The 17324-nt window shown below is 46.8% G+C and overlaps 1 protein-coding gene across 2 annotated transcripts in view; it reads left to right on the top strand.

Annotated features, from left to right (window-relative positions):
• LOC147733000 (uncharacterized) overlaps positions 1-16749 on the top strand; it is a 131263-nt gene extending 114514 nt beyond the window's left edge. For both annotated transcript variants that reach the window (XM_086957543.1, XM_086957542.1), the window contains exon 4: positions 12768-16749. In XM_086957543.1, coding sequence (XP_086813669.1) covers positions 12768-14779 — 2012 coding nt within the window. In that variant the 3' untranslated portion in view covers positions 14780-16749. The remainder of the gene's footprint in view (positions 1-12767) is intronic.
• Positions 16750-17324: the final 575 nt, after the last annotated feature.

The following is a 17324-nucleotide window of genomic DNA, read 5'->3' on the forward strand; positions in this document are numbered from 1 at the left end:
GCCTGGCGTGCTGCCTGATCTCATGGAGGCTAGTGCATCTCTGATTTCGTCTAACTGTATAGGGCAGATTAGGAACTCCCTTTCGGAGTTAGGGAGAAACGGGAGCTGTATATGTTCTAGATAATCCAGTATTTCAGCCAACATGTCACCACCTCTGGAAGAATACAGCTCCGAGTAGTAGTCTCTGAAGACTGAGGCGACTTTTGCCTCACCCGTCACCCTATCTCCGCCTGCGTTTCTCAATTCTGAGATTAGCGCCTTTCCCCTGCGGCCTTTAATAACGTTAGCCAAGACTTAGCCTCGTCGCTCCCCCTCACCGTATGTTCGGGCTGTGGCGTACTTGCCTAGATGTTGGACCTCTCTATCCGCGGCCTCGTGGTATTCCACCAATAGGCGCTTAATGTCTCCCTCTACAGTGTCATCCGGGTTAGATCGACTCCTTGCCTCTAGCGCCTGCAACTGCTGCTCCAGTTCTGCAAATTTGGCCCTTGTAGCCTTCAGAACACTGGAGTGCTTGGACATCGCTATGCCTCTAATATAGGACTTGAACGCTTCCCAAATCATTTGGAAATCCTCCACCGACCCCACGTTCTTCTCGAAGAACACATCAATCGCCTCCGCTAACTCTCCGCGGAAGACCGGGTCCAACAGGGAGTAAGGCGGGAAGCGCCATGTGAACGGCGCGTAACCCTTCACTGGGGTAGCCAAGGCTAACAGTATGGGGGAGTGGTCTGAGAGTGTGTGCGGGAGCACCTTGCACTGCCTAACGGAATGGTTGATACCCGCAGTGGCAAACCAGTAATCTATTCTCGTGTGTATCTCGTGAAATGCGGAATAGTGTGTGAAGCCGCCCTTTCCAACATTTCTGCTCCTCCACACGTCTACCATATCTAGCATCACTAACTTCGCTGTGAGCGACTGTGCGGCTGACGAGGGCCGTCGGGGGGGTCCCGATGATCTGTCTATGTCTGGGTTTAACGTTAAATTAAAGTCCCCACCCCACAGTACGTGTGGATTGGCGTGTCTAGCTATCTCACTGGCCAGTGTGTCGAAGAAATCAGGGGAGTGTAATTGGGGCCATAAGTGTTGACTACCAACAGGTCCATCCCTAGCCCCTTACAGGACGCTATGACATACCTTCCCTCAGTGTCGGCACCCAACGTCTGTATTTGAATGCCTGATTTTGGGTTCACCCAAGTAAGGACCCCCCTAGCGTGTGTGGTGAATCCAGCCATTGCTATATGCCCCGCCAAACCTCTAGTGTGCTGCATGTTGCTCGTGAGTGGGAGGTGCGTTTCTTGCAAGAGTGCAATATCAATATTGTGGCGTCTAAGGTAGCTCAACACCTTCCTGAGTTTTCTGTGATCGTTAAGCTCCCTGACATTCCATGTGAGGGCGTGTAGCGATACGGGCCTCTCGTCTGTCCGCCCACCATTTGCGTCAGCCATGAGGACGTTGCACTGGTTCTGAGAATGGAGTCAGATGTGCAGGGCAGGCTGTCTCGCGGGCCAGTAATCGGTCACAGCAAGCACTTTGTGTTCTCTGAGGCAAGGCACTTCGGAACAAAACATAAAAAAAATAACTTTCCCCTCGTTCCATGGATCCACCTCCCTCCTCCCACAGCAGACCAACCCCAACATGGCCTAGCATGATAGAACAGTCCCCCCTCCACCCTTCCCCTCTTCCCAAAGAATCCCAAGTAGGGTCCAGTTGTGCGTACAGCTCTGGGGCAGAGGTCGCCGAGATCAGTGCAGGGTGCATGTACTCAGTACGTCTCGGCATTGAGAGCTGCTGAGCCCCGCCACTCCCTTAGTGTTTTAGCACTCACGCCCCAGATCGTACGCGCCTCCCGCCACCCATCGGAAACCCAACAGCAGCTATACAGTCGCCCCCCCCCCTCCCCTTCAGTGAACCACAGTGTAGCTGTTCATGGCCTTAAGTCCCAAGGTGGCCCCAATGACAAGCAGCTCAAGGTGAAAGTACAAAAGAGCAAACCATAGCATAAAGTGCAATGTTCTCACTGGGGGTCCTCGAAGACGTCGCCCTGGCAGCCCCGCCAATAATAGGGCTCGACTGGATCTCACCACCTGGAGGGGGGGGGAAGGGGGTCGGCCGTAGTCCTCGAGCACGCCACCCGATCACCAGGGGACTCTCCCCCTTAAAGTCAGGGGGCAATGAGGGAGAGTTGGTGGCCCCAGCGGCCTATTCCTGGTCTTCTAGACCGCTGACGAAGTCTCGTTCTTCGTTCTGGTCCTCGGAGTTATTACGTCTGTCCCTGGACCAGGTTTTCAACGCTTTGTGCAGTACTTTAGGGTCGGTGAAAAAATGGGAATGCCCTTGTCTGTTTATGCGGAGTTTTGCCGGGTACAACATGGCGTAGTCCAACCCCAGATCACGGATCTGCTGCTTATAAGGGGCGAAGCGGGTGCGTTCCTGCTGCACCCTCGCTGTGAAGTCCGGGTATAAGGAGATCGATGATCCCTCGAATTGCAGTGTCCCCTTTTCTCTGGCTAGTCGCAGCGCAGTGTCTCTGTCTCTATAGTTCAGGAGTTTTGCAATAATTGGTCTCGGGGGGGGGGGCGCCTGGCTTCGGCCGCGGGCCTAGCGATCGGTGCGCTCTTTCCACAATGAACATGGGTGAGCAGTCGTTCCACAAACAGTTCCATTGCCGGGAGCGGGCCTCCAAGTCCTCCGACTTATCCTGTATGACCTGCAATAGCTTACCCATCTGCTTGCGATCTTTGTCCAGGTCCATTTGGGCCTCTTCCACCTCGGTCAGGTGCCTTTCGGACATATCCAGTCTTTCCGCGTGCTTGTCCACACGCTCCGACATTCGGTCCATCCGATAAGTGAGAGCGTCAAGTTTTGAACCTATCGCGGTCATGCTATCTTGAAGGCTCTTCTCCATCGTGACTAGAAGCCCCTTAATGTCTGTGTAAAACGAACTCTCCGGGCTTTTGCCCTGCTGCGTAGGCGATGATTCCTGTGTGTCCGGGGGCCGCGTTTTGCGTTGTTCAAACGCCAGTTTGGACTGCGTTTTATCTCCTTTGCCCATGTTGCCCCCGCAAGTAATCGCCGAGCGGGTCTCCACCATGGGCTTTCCCGTTGCTTGTGTCAGCTCTGAAGGGTTGTCCGTCGTTGTCTGGAGTAGTCCCATGTCGCAACTCAGTCGGGCCTTCCGCCACGTGTCAGATCCGCACTCGCGCTCCTTATCCGCACCAGGCCTCGTGCAGGAACCAAGCGAAACCACACTCACTGCCGCGCCGTGAAGGCCATGCGTCACACTGTCGGACCGCGTGGTGATCACTGTTTCTCCGTCCCTCCGAGTCTCGTCAGGTAGGCAGTGTTCCCTGTGCAATATTTTCGAAGCGTAATGGCGCCACGCTGTTATCGGTCCCCGCTGCCCACTCGTCGGTTCAGTGAAGCAGGGGCCAGCTATCGCCCCTATCCCCGTCGCACTCCTTGAGGGGGTAGAGAGCTGGGTTTGCAGCCGCTGCCGTGTCTCGCTGAGAATGTCCGGTCCGATCAAGTGGTGCGAGCTCTCCCCGTCTCAGGATGCTGCGTTGGCCGCACGCCGAGTGACGCACTCCGGGGTGGTGTCTAAGCAAGCGCCCGGCTTAGCGGCCTAGGTTCCCGCAATGTCGGTCCAGGATCGTTTGCGGCCACGGAGGCTCAGAATCTCCTCGCTCTTTCTCAGCTACAATCGGGCACCCTCCGGGGGCCGGTAGACAGCGCCGCCGACCACGGGGCTCAGCTATTTCAGGATAAATTCAGGATATTTAGGAGCGACGGCACGGAGCTCTCACTTCAAGCGTCCGCCATCGTTGCCGGCAAGCTCCGCCCCCCATCAGAAATTTTAATTGTGAAACATTATGATGTTCTTCAGCAAAGTGTAACGCCACTGTCGGTTTCTGATTAAAGGTCCGTATGTTGGATTTGTGCTCATTCAATCGTGTTTTTATTTTCCTTTCGGTTTTACCGATATATACTTTGCCCCACGGACATTTCAGTAAGTATATCACATGAATGGAGTCACAAGTGGCATTTACTCTCAAATTGATATTGTGGCCTTTCATTGGATGTGTTATCTTAGTGCCCTTTATGATGTTGTTACAATTTCCACAGTGCATGCATGGACGAGTGCCCTTATATTCAATAGGTTTATCTGACTTCATTTTCAGAATTTCCCCCAGATTTTTTGCTCTGGTGTAGGCAAACAGTGGTGGTCTGACAAATGATGTATTGAAGTCTGACTCAAGTTCCAAGATGGACCAATGTCTTTGTATGATTTTTTTTTTAACTGTGCACTAGAGGTAGAAAATTTGGATACTAGCACCATTCTGGTGTCATCATTTTTTTCCCGATTTTTTTCAAAAGGTCTGTTCTTTTAATTTGATTTACTCTTTGTTGAGCTTTGTTTGTAATGGTTTGAGGGTATTCTCTCTCAGTGAACCTTTTTGCCATTTCATCTAATCTTAACTCTGCTTTATCCGGGTCTGAAGTGATTCTCTTCACAAGCATCATTTGGGAAGTTGGCAGATGTCGTAAGCGAACTTGTAGAGAGACTTCCATGTCTCAAATGTAAGTACCGACACCTAACCCGCAGAAATCTATTGTAACACTCGTAAGAGTTTGTACCAATTATATTTACTCCCTATTTTCGTTTACAGCGTTTACATATTTCATATATGCCTGAGAACTAAGAGTCTGGCATGTAAGTATAGTATTTTTGTTTTCTCGTTCACCTTTAGCTCGCGTTGGCACAAGCATGCAAACACACTACACATATCACCATAATGGGCACCTTTTACCACGAGTGAATCACAGTTATGTACGAACAGAGTGAACTTAGTGAATATATTATTTATGTTGACATGACATATATATTTATTTTTAGTGATGCACCCTGATGAACGGCTCTGTGCCCGAAATGCATAGGAGTTAAAGCCAGATGCATTTAAAAAATGTTGCAACTATGTGAAAAGAACATAATGATATAAATTGACTTTGAAGCAAAGAAAGCAACAATAAAACGTTTATTTGAAAATTTAACTCAAGAATTCTGTAAGACATTTATTGTGGAGTTCTTGGTACTATTCCCAAGAACAAGGAGGTGTGCTCAAAGGGATGGGACCAGCAGCTTGTTGGAATCACGTGTATTTGCAGTCCTATAATATGCCATCACATCTGGCAACGCAATCCCCCATTATATTTACTGCGTTGCAGTGTCTGGAGTGCAACCCGGGGGTGGCCTGGTCATTTATAGCCTGAAAACTGTCTCTGTGATATTATGAAAAGTATTTTAAAAAATATATAGGAGCTTTGGGAGAGTGATAATTTTGTACATGGCGGCCCTTCCAAGCAAAGTCAATGGGATACTCCGTCATCTGGCCACGTCCTCTCGAAATTCTTGCAGGACACGTTGGATATTGTGGGTAAGACAGTCCATATCATTAAGGGAGATAAACAGTCTAAGATATTGAAAGCCCTTGGCTGCAGTCGAGAGACGGAGCGGTACTGATTATACGTCCGTGGGGCCGCTGATAGGGTAGATGGTGGATTTCCCCAAATTAATACTATATCCAACTTGTTTACCGTACCGTGATTAGTTTGAAGACCACCGGTAGTGTTGTGTCCGGGCTTGCAATGTATAATAAGATATCATCTGCATAGAGGGAGAGATGTTCCTCCCTCACCTGCCCCTCTGCATCTTTGGTCTCAATGTTTCAATATTGTGGACATGCTGCCACTGGAGGGTCACCTCCGATCTGATCTCAGCCATCCTGCCCTTGATGTGAGGCATGGAATGCCTGAAGAATGGCAGTGTTGTCCGGTGGGTCCGCCGCCACCTTGTCCGATTTGGCCTGCGGCGGGATTGCCTTGGTGAACTTGCCCATTTTCCCTTGCTTCTGTGTCTTGGGTTTCTGTATCCCTCGCCATCTGGGGAGACATGTAAAGTGTGTCGCAACCTCCAAGGAGGGGGGGGGGGGATTCCAGGGCCAGCTCGGTTTCTTCTTCTGTCGCCGTCACATGTGGAGGGGCCCCCGTCCAACCCTGAGCGTCCGCGGCCCCACATAAACTCACTCTATAGCGCATGAGGAAAAGGCCGCAACCTAGAACACAGACTTCACCCAATAAACACCTAAAAGTCCCCAATATGTCGCACAAACTCCGGTGTCTTGTTCGGCACTCTAATGGAGTTGCACGGGCATCCGAGAGCGCCAAGGAATCAGCTGCATAGGGGCCCACACGTCTTGGGTGCAGCCGTGGCCGGCCCTCGGGCTTCACAGCCCACCTCCTCTTCACTGCCACATAGGGCCACAGCCGGGCTTTCCCCTTTAAACAAATCAGGTCAGGGGTCTATCTGCCGGTAAGTGACCCGTAGCGTAGATTATTGAGCTCCCCGCGAGGCTCTCGTGACGTCACAGGGCGCCACGATTAAGGTCCTTGTCTCCGGCCCGGATTCGGAGTCATTGGCATGGGCCCCCACAGGCGCTCACTCCCGTGTATGGCACCGGAGTGTTGCGGGTCGAGGACGCTCCGGGTCCCTCCCGTCCCAGGGGTCAGCCAACAATCACGGTCCCAGTGCAGCTTTCCCCCCTCCACAAAGGGACAACAGAAATGGCGCTGCAAATGCCCCTCTTCACCAATATGGACCACCAACACAGAGGCTGCAATCTTTCATGAGAGAACTTTACATTGCCCCTCACAAGGCATGTTGAAGTTCAATATGGTCCTCTCTGGAGGCAGAAATAAATAAGGACGTCTCCCTGATCGGGAGCAGGAGCCGCGTCGTTAATCACAATGGAAGGTGGGGTATGGGGGCCCCAAGGGGAGCAGACCGCAATCCTCCACTCCCCAGGTCTCAGCACCAATAGGGTCCCTTAGCGCCTCCGCCATGTCACCGGAGGTAATCCTCAGCATGGAAGGAGCTCAGATGCTGAGTCAGCCCACACAGGGCAGCCACACACCTCACCTCCCAGGCGCTGGCAGCGTCCGCAGGCTCCCCAGGTCACGGACTTTCACCAGATCTTCTCGGTATCGCTCCAGGGCCTCCAGAGGATCATCATAGCAGGAGGGTGGGGAGGAGGACCTGGAGATGGGCAGACTCCACTTGTCTGGTCTGACATGGCAGAGGCGACGAATGCCGGCTCCAGCCCGCCCCAGCCGCCCTCCCCCGGACACAGCTCCTCACAGCGTTAGCTCGCAATCGGGCATCAGGGCTCCTCACAACCTCTAGTTGTCGTCAGGGAGGACTCACATGTTTCTCCTCCACACCCTCCGCTCGGCCGGTCCCCGTGGGACACCCAGAAGAGGCTCTGCGTCACCAGTGGGTCTCATCGGCCATGTTGGGAGCCACGGCCCACTCCACCACCGTACAGATTCAGGCTCTTATAGACAGGATTCGGCCTCAAGCAGTCTCCGGAGCAGAGTCAGGGCATCAGGAGGGCGCAGGTAATTAAATATTATACCAATGGTGTCTGGGTCTGCAGGATAAAGTACAGGATTGATGACTGGCGGCCGAAGCTCCGGTGAGCACGTCTATTCAGCCATGCTGTTAGTCACCCCGAAACTGCAATATTGATCGTAGGCGACCTACACAGATCTCTGGCTGATGGTCAGGCCTGCCTCCTAGTCCTCCTGGACCTCTCGGCTGCCTTTGATACTGTCAACCACGACATACTCCTAAAACCCTCTCGCAGCGTGCAGGCACTAATGGCACCGTCTTCCAGTGATACGCTTCTTGTACCAATGCTCACAACTAATCAAACTCAAACTAGACCTCAAAAGTAACACCAGTCCCACAAGGAGTCCTTCATGGGTCAATAGTGTCTCCTGCCCTATTTAACCTCTATATGAAACCCCTTGAAATGATCCTGAAACAAGCCAGAATTGCCTATCTTCTCTATGTAGATGATTGTAACCTTAAGGGTTCACAAGGAGGGAAGGAGCCAATACTGAAGTGTGGTATTACAGTTTTATTTGGAGGTTCAACAAAAAATCAATGGACGTCCTAATCGTAACTTAAGTTCATAAGGCAAAGGTTCTTGCGGGGAAGGGGGTGACTTCCGGTACTTGGGCTGGTGTAGTCCTCCTCTTCGGCCCGTCTCTCTCGAACCCAAAACAAAGAAAAAAACGTGGCTGTTAGATCCCAGCACGTTATCTTTTAAGACATGGGGAAGGGAGTGAGGGTAACACATGAGGAAGGCAAAGATACCGTCACCAAACAACCAAGAGCGAGTATACCCGGAATGTGCAGTGTTGTGCTCAAAGTTCTCAGTGCCCGGTTGAGTCCCTCCCTCCTCCCTCGGTTACCCGGTCCCTGCTAATTTAAAAGTTAGCAAGGTACGCAAACGTTCTCGTACCTGGTATAGCCACGCGTCTTCCTGCGCGTGGCTGGGCGAATCATGGGGACGTTGGCTTCCTGGCTTCTCCTGTGATGCCGCCTCCGGTTCGTGTTACTGGTCCAGCTGGCAGACGTCGGTTTCCCCGTCTGTAGCTTGGTCCGTCGATCCAGGGGCGAGTCTCACTCCTCCAGAGTCCTCCGTGTCCCGTCCTCCAAGGGGGGTAGTTTCTCTTCGGCTTCCCGGTTCCGACTCACGCCGCACCATCCACAACTTCGTGTCTTCCGGGTCCGCCTTTGTCCTTCCTGTGCCCGGCTCTGATTGGCTTGTGGGCTCCTCCGTCATAGAAGCGGAGTACCAGTCCGGGAAATCCAGGCCATCCTTAAAGGGCCTGGACCAGTCCGGAAAACGAGATTGAAAGTCCGTTACGGGGCATGTATTGACCCCGTGACAATGATACTTAATAAATTACATTCGTTAAAAACATCCAGCACCTAAATAGCACTCTCTCCACGGTTCAATCATCCTGGCTGACCATTAACCACCTTAAGCTCAATCCCAGCAAAACTGAACTCCTCTTCATCCATCCAAAATAAAAGTCCTTTCCCGTAGATATCTGGCTGAACAACCTCACTGCATTAATCTGCAAACTATCAATATCCAACTCTGTCAAATCTTTTGGGATTATGCTTGACAGACACCTGAACATGAAAGAGCATATTAATGCCTCTGCTAAAAGTGCCTTCTACACGTTGAATCAACTTCAAAAATTCAAACCCTTCATCCCCATCAAAAACTTAAAGACTGCAATGCAAGCCTTTATCCTCCCCAAGCTGGACTGCAGTAACCCAACAATAATGGTGCCCCAAAACTACACTTGGCCGCTGTGATAGCTTCACTCCAAGCAGAAGCTAGGCTACTGTCGGGAAAGAGTCACTTCAACCACATCACTCCCTCTCTCAAGAAACTGAACTGGCTACCAGAAGAGGCAAGATCTATACTCAAAACTGCTTGCATAACTCACAAAGATCTCTACACGGAAAAAACAGTCTACCTCGCAAATCAAAAGCTGGCCAAAAGAGACCTCCTCAAAGTTCCAACAGTCTGCTCCTGATTCCGCCCTAAATTTAAGAAAGAAAGATCTCTCACCCAGAATCTGGAAGTCAATGCCCAAGGAGTTGCGTTACAATCAATCATTCCCTGACTTCAGAAAGAAACAGAAACTTCTTCTCCTTAATACACATCATAACCCTTCCCCTAAACCATCTGACTAGTCTGTTGCCGCACCCCTCAATCTCCGAAAATTATGAGCTTCACTACCTGGAGGGAGTTAGGGGGGGGGGGGCTGCGCCTCTACTCTCCCCACATTTGCAACCCCCTTTCGTAGCTACCTCAAAACGATATAATCCGTTTATCCTACTGTCTATTGTTAACTTCCTTTATAACACTGTTATTATGTATTCTTACTTACTCCACTTGTAACTTGGTATTTGCTGCTGTGCCAACTCTGTAAAGCACTGTGACTATATTGTCCACATATCCTACTGTCTCTTGTATACTTATTTTACATACTGTTGCTATGTATGAATATTTACTCCATAGGTAACTCATGTAATTGCGGCAGTCCCCATTCTGTAAAGTGCTCTGATGCCTTCGAGTCAAGTTCTCACTATACAAAAGTCAATAAGTTAAGTGTTCACATGTGAGTGATGACCACCAAGGTATGGTTATTGTGTTATGGGACACAGCACTTAGCAGTGTAATTGATGAAAATGTGTGACATAGAGGCATGTTGTTTGCTTTTCGCTTAAGCTGGAAGCTTTCTACAACTTTGCAGGTCCCTTAATAGTATTTTGTAAGATCATAGTGTACTTAGCTGGTTAATGCACTGCAGTGGGTAGTCCATTCTGAGATATTTTATGTAAAGTTTATGAGTAGGCATAGGTTGGAAGGAGAAATAGTCGACAGATTTGCTTGGATGGACCTTAATACCATCCCATATCGGATTGTCATTGTGAGATGTCAAATAGCAGTCAGTCAGTCAGTAAGAAAACTTTATTTGGTTAGTTACAACCATAAAAATAGCAGTCATGGTGTATAGCTTCTTGTGACCTGCAGTGGTAGGACCAAATTAAAGTCCTCCGTTGGCCAGGAACGTGTGGCAGATCTCCAAAGTTATACCATGTCTGTTCAATTTGTGATTGGTGGCTGATTGCTGTGGACTGTTATTGCAATTCTCAAATAGCGATTTTTTGAGAATCGCTATTTGAGAATCGCATAACAGGATGTATTTACAAATGTGCAAATATTTTGAATATCTTGTTATTCCTTAATTGCGATTAGCAAATTGCGAAATCGCAATTAAGGAATACCTTCCCATTCATTCCTATGGGCCAGGAGGGGGAAGTCATTCTCAATTTGCGATTAGCAATTAGAGAATCGCAAATTGAGAATATTTTCAAGGGTGTCGTAAGGACACCCTGATGCACCCCTGAAAAGAGCATGTGTGCGCATATGGTGCACATACATGTCATAAGGGCATGTATGTGCACCACATGGCACTTTGAAAAATGCCAAAAAGTGCACTTTTCAAAGAAATCACAAATTACCACCAACTGTAAGTTGGTGGTAATTTGCGATATCTTCAAGAGAAATTGCACAACTTTGGTGCTTGTTAAATAGCATTTAAGGAATCGCAATTTGCGATTCCTTTAAATGCTTACGCAAAATGAAAGAATCGCAAAATTAGCGATTCCTTAATAATGCAATGCGAAAATTGCTCATACATCGCGTTTTGCGATTTTGTATTCGCAAAGGCTGTTTATTTGCGAATCGCAGCGTTTGCGAATACAAAATCGTTTGATACATATGCCCCCTAGTCAATTTTCAAGCGACTACAGAGGATATTGTTTTGAGATTGCATGCAATCTTAGAATGCAAAACTGTAGAAAAACAAACATTTTTGCATGTGAGGCAGTGCTATATTGGGTAATTTTGATAAGCACCATAATCGGGTAAACAATCTATCCCTGAAAAGCTATTGCTAGGGTGCCAATTTAGCAAGAACAGCTGGTCAGCGCAAGGGTTTTCAAAACATAGTACACTATCTCCTCCGCCCCAAGATACTGAGGTGGCCATTAAAAAGATGTGAGCAAACAGATTTAACATGAGAGGAGAACTGGAAAAGACTTTTCCTTACCTCCTCCCAAAATATAGTTTTTTTAATGTCAGTCTGAATATAAAGTGGCACTAACAGGAGTACAAGCCACAATATGATCCCGTGTTCCGTCCTGACGAATGCCACACTCTTGTGAACCAAGAGGCAGAAACATGTTGATGGTCTAAGTGAGAGATGGGGTATTGGTTCCCCTAGTCTCCATACTGATTTTTTAACTCCTAGTGATATCGCGCTTAGATAAAAAGGTAGTTTTGATTTATCACATTGGTTTTTAACATACTTATATCACAGTTAAATAGTCAGGTAGAAGTGCCTCCTTTACTATTAAGTGTTGGCCTGTTCTTAATCAGAATGAGTTTTTGAAGAGCGAGGAAAGTCCTATGATGAAGCATTACACCTGGTGGGGTGTGAGGACATCCTGTCACAATTGTTTGTGTGTCCGTAGATAGACTTGAGGTGGACAATCACTTATAAAGGAACAAAGAAACATTTTCTCAGGTGGCGATTCTTGTGTTTAACATTTGCCATTGGAGGCCAGTTCACTCTAGTGACGCCATTGTCTCCTGTTCCCTACGTGGAGGCTATCCAAGGTTTTGTCGTTTGTTGATTAGTACAATAGAGGCACACTGTAAATGTTACCAATCTAGGATGGCCACCCAGTGATATGAGTGGCCAACTTGAAATGGTATTGTGTATAATGTATCATTGTATTTACTGCTCCAAGGTGACCAACACATTTGTTCTAAACACTGCAGCGAGGATGGAACTTTAAAACAGTGATACAGATGATTGCCTATTGCTATGTATATATTTTTTTACATTGCAACCATATGCCCACCAAGGTTAGGTGACATTTTTTTTCTACATTTATTCTCACATGAATCTTCCATATGCTTGTTGAGTTTGTGTGTTTGTTTTATTGCAGGTGGTTAAATAGGTGAATGGAAAAAAAATAGGTGGATGAATAGATGTTTCAATTCAAGATGAGTGACCCAGTGACTCTTTGATGACATATTGAAAGACTAAACTAATCCGTGGCAAAGTGCCACTCACAGTTATGAGCCAAACATAGTAGCATTACCAGAACTTTTTTTTAAATATTTCAATGTTAACAGATGCACTTATGTGAGAAATAGAATCTTAGCATAAAAATCCCTTATGTATTAAAATCTGCTGCCACTTTCCCTAAAGATTGCCACATATATAAGAAATCTAATTTTGAAAATCCTTTTTTTACCTCCTAGGGATCATTGTTCCTGTCAAGAATGATTCCAGCTGCTTCCGTTGTTTGATTTGTGAAAAGAATGTATCCTGCGCTCATCAAGGTATATTTGATGTGAAACGCCATATTTCAGGTAAAGCACACAGGACTTTCGAAGAGAGGAAGTTAAAAAACAAGACAAGCACTGGGCCTTTAGCAGAGCAAGAGTCCACTGAAGAGTGGCTTGTGAGGCAAGCTGAATGGAAATTCACCAAATTTTTTGCTGAACACACAGTCCCTTTTGCTGCAGCAGATCACTTGGTTGGTATAATATCCCAAAGTTTTCCGGACTCTAAATTTGCCCGGTCCTTCACTTGTGATAAAACGCGAGCAGCCAGCATATTGAATGAAGCAATTGTACCAGAATTGTTGGCTAACTTAACAGATGACATGAAGGCCTCAGTGTTCAGTCTTTGCATTGATGGAAGCAGTTATCAAGACCCTGAGCAAAAAGCATTTCCATTGACTGTACGTATTTTTGACTCTAAACAGGGCAGAGTATGCTGTAAATTTCTGGACATGTGCATAAGGAAGGATGACACAACCGAAGGTATATTTGATGCTGTTTGCAATGCTGTGCATAAACATTCCATTCCTTGGGACAATTGTATTGGGTTTGGGCTTGATAACACCTCATTTAATATGGGGAACCTAAACCCTATAAAAACTATTGCACACAATTATAATGAAAACATATATTTCATGGCATGCCCAAGTCAAGTAGCAGACAACTGTGCCTTGCAAGCCTCATCTGCTTTTTGCATCTTCCTAAAAGATTTTGATGCAGAGGATCTTCTTATTGATTTATACTTCTGGTTTGAACATGCATCGAAAATGACAAACTTGTCTGGTCGGTTTTGTAAGTTTGCAGACTCCGACTACTGTCAAACGCTGAAGGAAATTTCTGTCCGTTGGCTTGGAATGCTTACTTGTTTGGATCAACTGATTCTTAACTTTGACTCCCTCCGTTCTTATTTTTCGTCCACTACGGATATTGATGGAGCTAGTTGGAGCAGACTGCAGAGACTGGTTCATTGCTTCGAGAACCCTATGACTGAGATCTATTGCCTGTTCCTTCAGTCTTCATTACCAGCATTTGTGAATTTCAACCTCTTGCTGCAGAGAGAAGACCCAGTAATTCATCTGTTGTATGATGCCATTGTGGATCTTCTGGCATTACTATTAAATAGAGCTTATCTGGGCCAGGTTGTCCAATCGTTCATTAAAAATCCAGAAACCAATCTTCCAGATCTGAGTTCCTGCGACTACCAGATCCCCGAATCGAGCCTCTATGTAGGCATCAGTGTTCGTGGAAAGCTGAAGAGCATGCTTGAAAGAGGGATTATTGAAACTCAAACCCAATCTAAATTCTTTGAAGCTGTGCGCTCTTTTCACCAGGAGGCAGTAAAATGGGCATTAGAAGTGCTCCCAGTTCATGACGAGGTGCTCAAACATGCTAGAGTCTTCAACTTTTTTGAAAAACATAAATATGGTTTTGAAAGTGTGCTCTTTATGGTTGAGCGGTTTAAAACCTATTTAAAATTCACAAAAAAAGATCTGACCTTCCTCAAGCAAGAGTTTGGCACTTACCAAGTTATTGAATTTGCTGATGTTCCTGCGAAAACCTGGGAAGATGCTACCATTAAAGTAAACTGTGCCAGTGGAGAGGTTGATGCATACAGAATAGATGTTGTCTGGTTTCATCTTGAGCGGGATTTTATCTTTCGAAGCTCACACAGGAGCAAGTTTTTTCTACTTTCTAAAATCGCAAGACTTGTTTTTACTTTACCACACAGTAATGCAGATGAGGAACGTGTGTTCTCATCTGTAATAAAGAATAAAAGAAAGTCCAATCCAGATTTGTGTGATGATAGGACTTCTTTGTCTAAGCTGATATTCCAAACAAATAGGGCACGTACTGAAACTTATCCACCTTGCATCTTGCCGAAGGGGCAGAAGCGAAAGCATTCTGCGGCAGAGTCAAGCCAGAACTGATATGTGTTTGCCTTAAATCCAACAGCTCAAAAAAGATCAAGGAATTTAATGTTTCATAGTGTAACCATTTGATTAAAGTTTTGAAATATACATGAAGTCGAGCATTAATTCAGTAGGTGCTTGCTTGGATACACATTTGATTGTAGAGATCAGAATAATCCTGTTAACTCCTTACAGAAAATGCTGGCTCACGCCTGCTTTGTCTTATGAAAAAGCCTGAGCCAGACATTAGACTTGAGCCTAACATCAAGTGTCCAATGCACAGCTAGTTTCAAAAGAGAAAACAAGTTAATAAACAAAACAGTGTTGTCAATCTTACTTTTTGTATGTTTGTGCTGTGATTTTGTCATGTGGGAAATTATACAACTTGCCCTCAATCACTGATGATACTGGAAGGGAAAATATCTAGAACTGGTTGAAGTTTCACAGTTGTTATCCACCTGCTGGTTTCCCCTGGCCCACTTCTCAGCACTGCAGGAAATGCCAATCTTTTGCGTAATGTTGGTTTATTGGGGGTTCAGTGGCTGCTTTAGACTGGATTTTGGTGTAAGATGTGGGAGGGTACTGGGGTTACCGTAGTACACTCACCGCATACACCTCCATCACTCGGAGCCAAAGTTTAGCATGGCTGAACACTTTTGCCAGCTTGAAAATGCCCAAAATAGCTAGGGTCTGAACTTTTACCCCGTTGGTTAGGGCCTGCCTTGGAGTCCTTCCCATCCACTGGTTTGTGCCAAGCATAATGGTAGCATCTCTAGGCACCCACTTCAGAACACTGCTGGACCTGAGGAGAAATAGAAGAGGGCTTGACCTGCTTCTGTGACCTGAGAGGAGCCATGAAGGACTGGATTTTCTCCCTCTTGTACTCCGGACAAAGGAGTGGACTCCAAGGGTGAGGGTCATAAGACTGGCCACCTGCCCAAGCTACAGAGCTACAACAAGCTACAAGAGGCCTTTCCAGCAACATCCATTGGCATCTGGACCTCAACTGTACCCTACTGTTGTCATCTCCCTGACACTGAGCAAGTCTTTTTAAGTGCCACCCGTGAGGTCCTGAGAGGGCCTTACAAGTGTACTCTTGTGCTGGATTGGGACTTAACCCCTTGCATGCTCATGACGGCCCTCGCCTGTCATGAGTTACGTTGGGCGTGTGCTCACGACTGCCGGGGGCCGTCCGAATCTCACCCACTATGTAAATGACCTTTACGTAAATTACCTTTATGTAAATTCGCTGCGCATGCAAGGGTTAAAGGACCAACTCAAAAGGTATAATCCTTGGCCACAACAAACCTGGTTTGTGTATCCTATCCAAACTCCACTGCAGACAGCCAAAATTGTGCTTATATCACTTTTACTGCAACCGTTGACTATCATTGCCATTTTATGTTCTTGGTGCTATTCCTACTTAAAATGTTTAAAATTCATATCTCAAGGCACCCCTTATTTTATTTTTGCCATTTTGTTATTATTTAGCTCATTAAAAAAAAAATTTTTAAATTCCGTTTGGGAATTTTAATGTTTTGCATTTTGACTTTATTGTTCTTTTGTTCTTAACCCTTTTCTTGCTGCCGTCGTCCATTGGCTGACGGCACCCCACCCGCGCACGGAAACGCCTGCACCGCGGCGGAATTACCGCCGCGGTTAACGGGTTAAATCCTTTATACTTTGCTCTACGTTAGGCCTGTCTGCTCTGTTTTGTTTTGTACGAGTGAAATGTCCAACTAACTATAACGCCCCTGAAACCTATGGTTTTTGCAGTGAATTTCTAAGGTTTTTTAAATGCTAATTTCTAGCAATAATGTGCCTGAAACCAATGGTTTATTCTGTGAATTTCAAAGGTTTTTTAAATGCTAATTTCGAACTATAACATGCCTGAAACCTGCGGTTTTTAAGTGAATTTCTAAGGTTCTTTTAAATGCTAGTTTATAACTATGCCTACAGAGGTAGGACGTGAAGAAAGTAGAAAAAACGCACAGAAAGAATAAAAAAAAATGCAGAAAGAAGTCCTCAAAGACGAGGAAAAGTGCAGGAAGAAGCAAGACGTGCAGAAAGAAAAAACAGAGGAGCAGAAAGAGGCCTTGTTACAAAATCATCCTATGCCCTCAACTTTTTCAGACGGGTACTGGTGGTAAATGACTCTGACTAACCAGGCCTAGAGCCAGTGCTATGCTAAAAGACACTTAGAATACAATGAAAACACCTACATACACTAGAGAACACTATGTGTTGGGGTACCCCTGTGATTAGCATGACCTCCTCTGTAAGGCCCTGGTACATAATAGGGGAGGGGGATTAAAACTACCTCTAAGTCAGAGGTGCAGAAAGGCCCCGCCCCCTCCCTTCACCACTGTGCAAATGCGCCCCGTGGCGCATTTTAAGTTGGGGATTAAGTCCCCTTGAATCCTGAGGGTCCCTGGGGTCCAGCTAGCCCACCAGGTACCTACAGTAAGGGCCAAGGAGCTGCATTGCAGAGAGGTGTAAAAAGGGGCATGGCCTGGACCACCTCTCTACAACGCAGGCCTCTGGCGCTTTTTGGAGGTACCTG

The sequence above is a fragment of the Lissotriton vulgaris genome, chromosome 2_1 (genome assembly GCF_964263255.1).
Source record: "Lissotriton vulgaris chromosome 2_1, aLisVul1.2, whole genome shotgun sequence".
Taxonomy (NCBI): Eukaryota; Metazoa; Chordata; class Amphibia; order Caudata; family Salamandridae; genus Lissotriton; species Lissotriton vulgaris.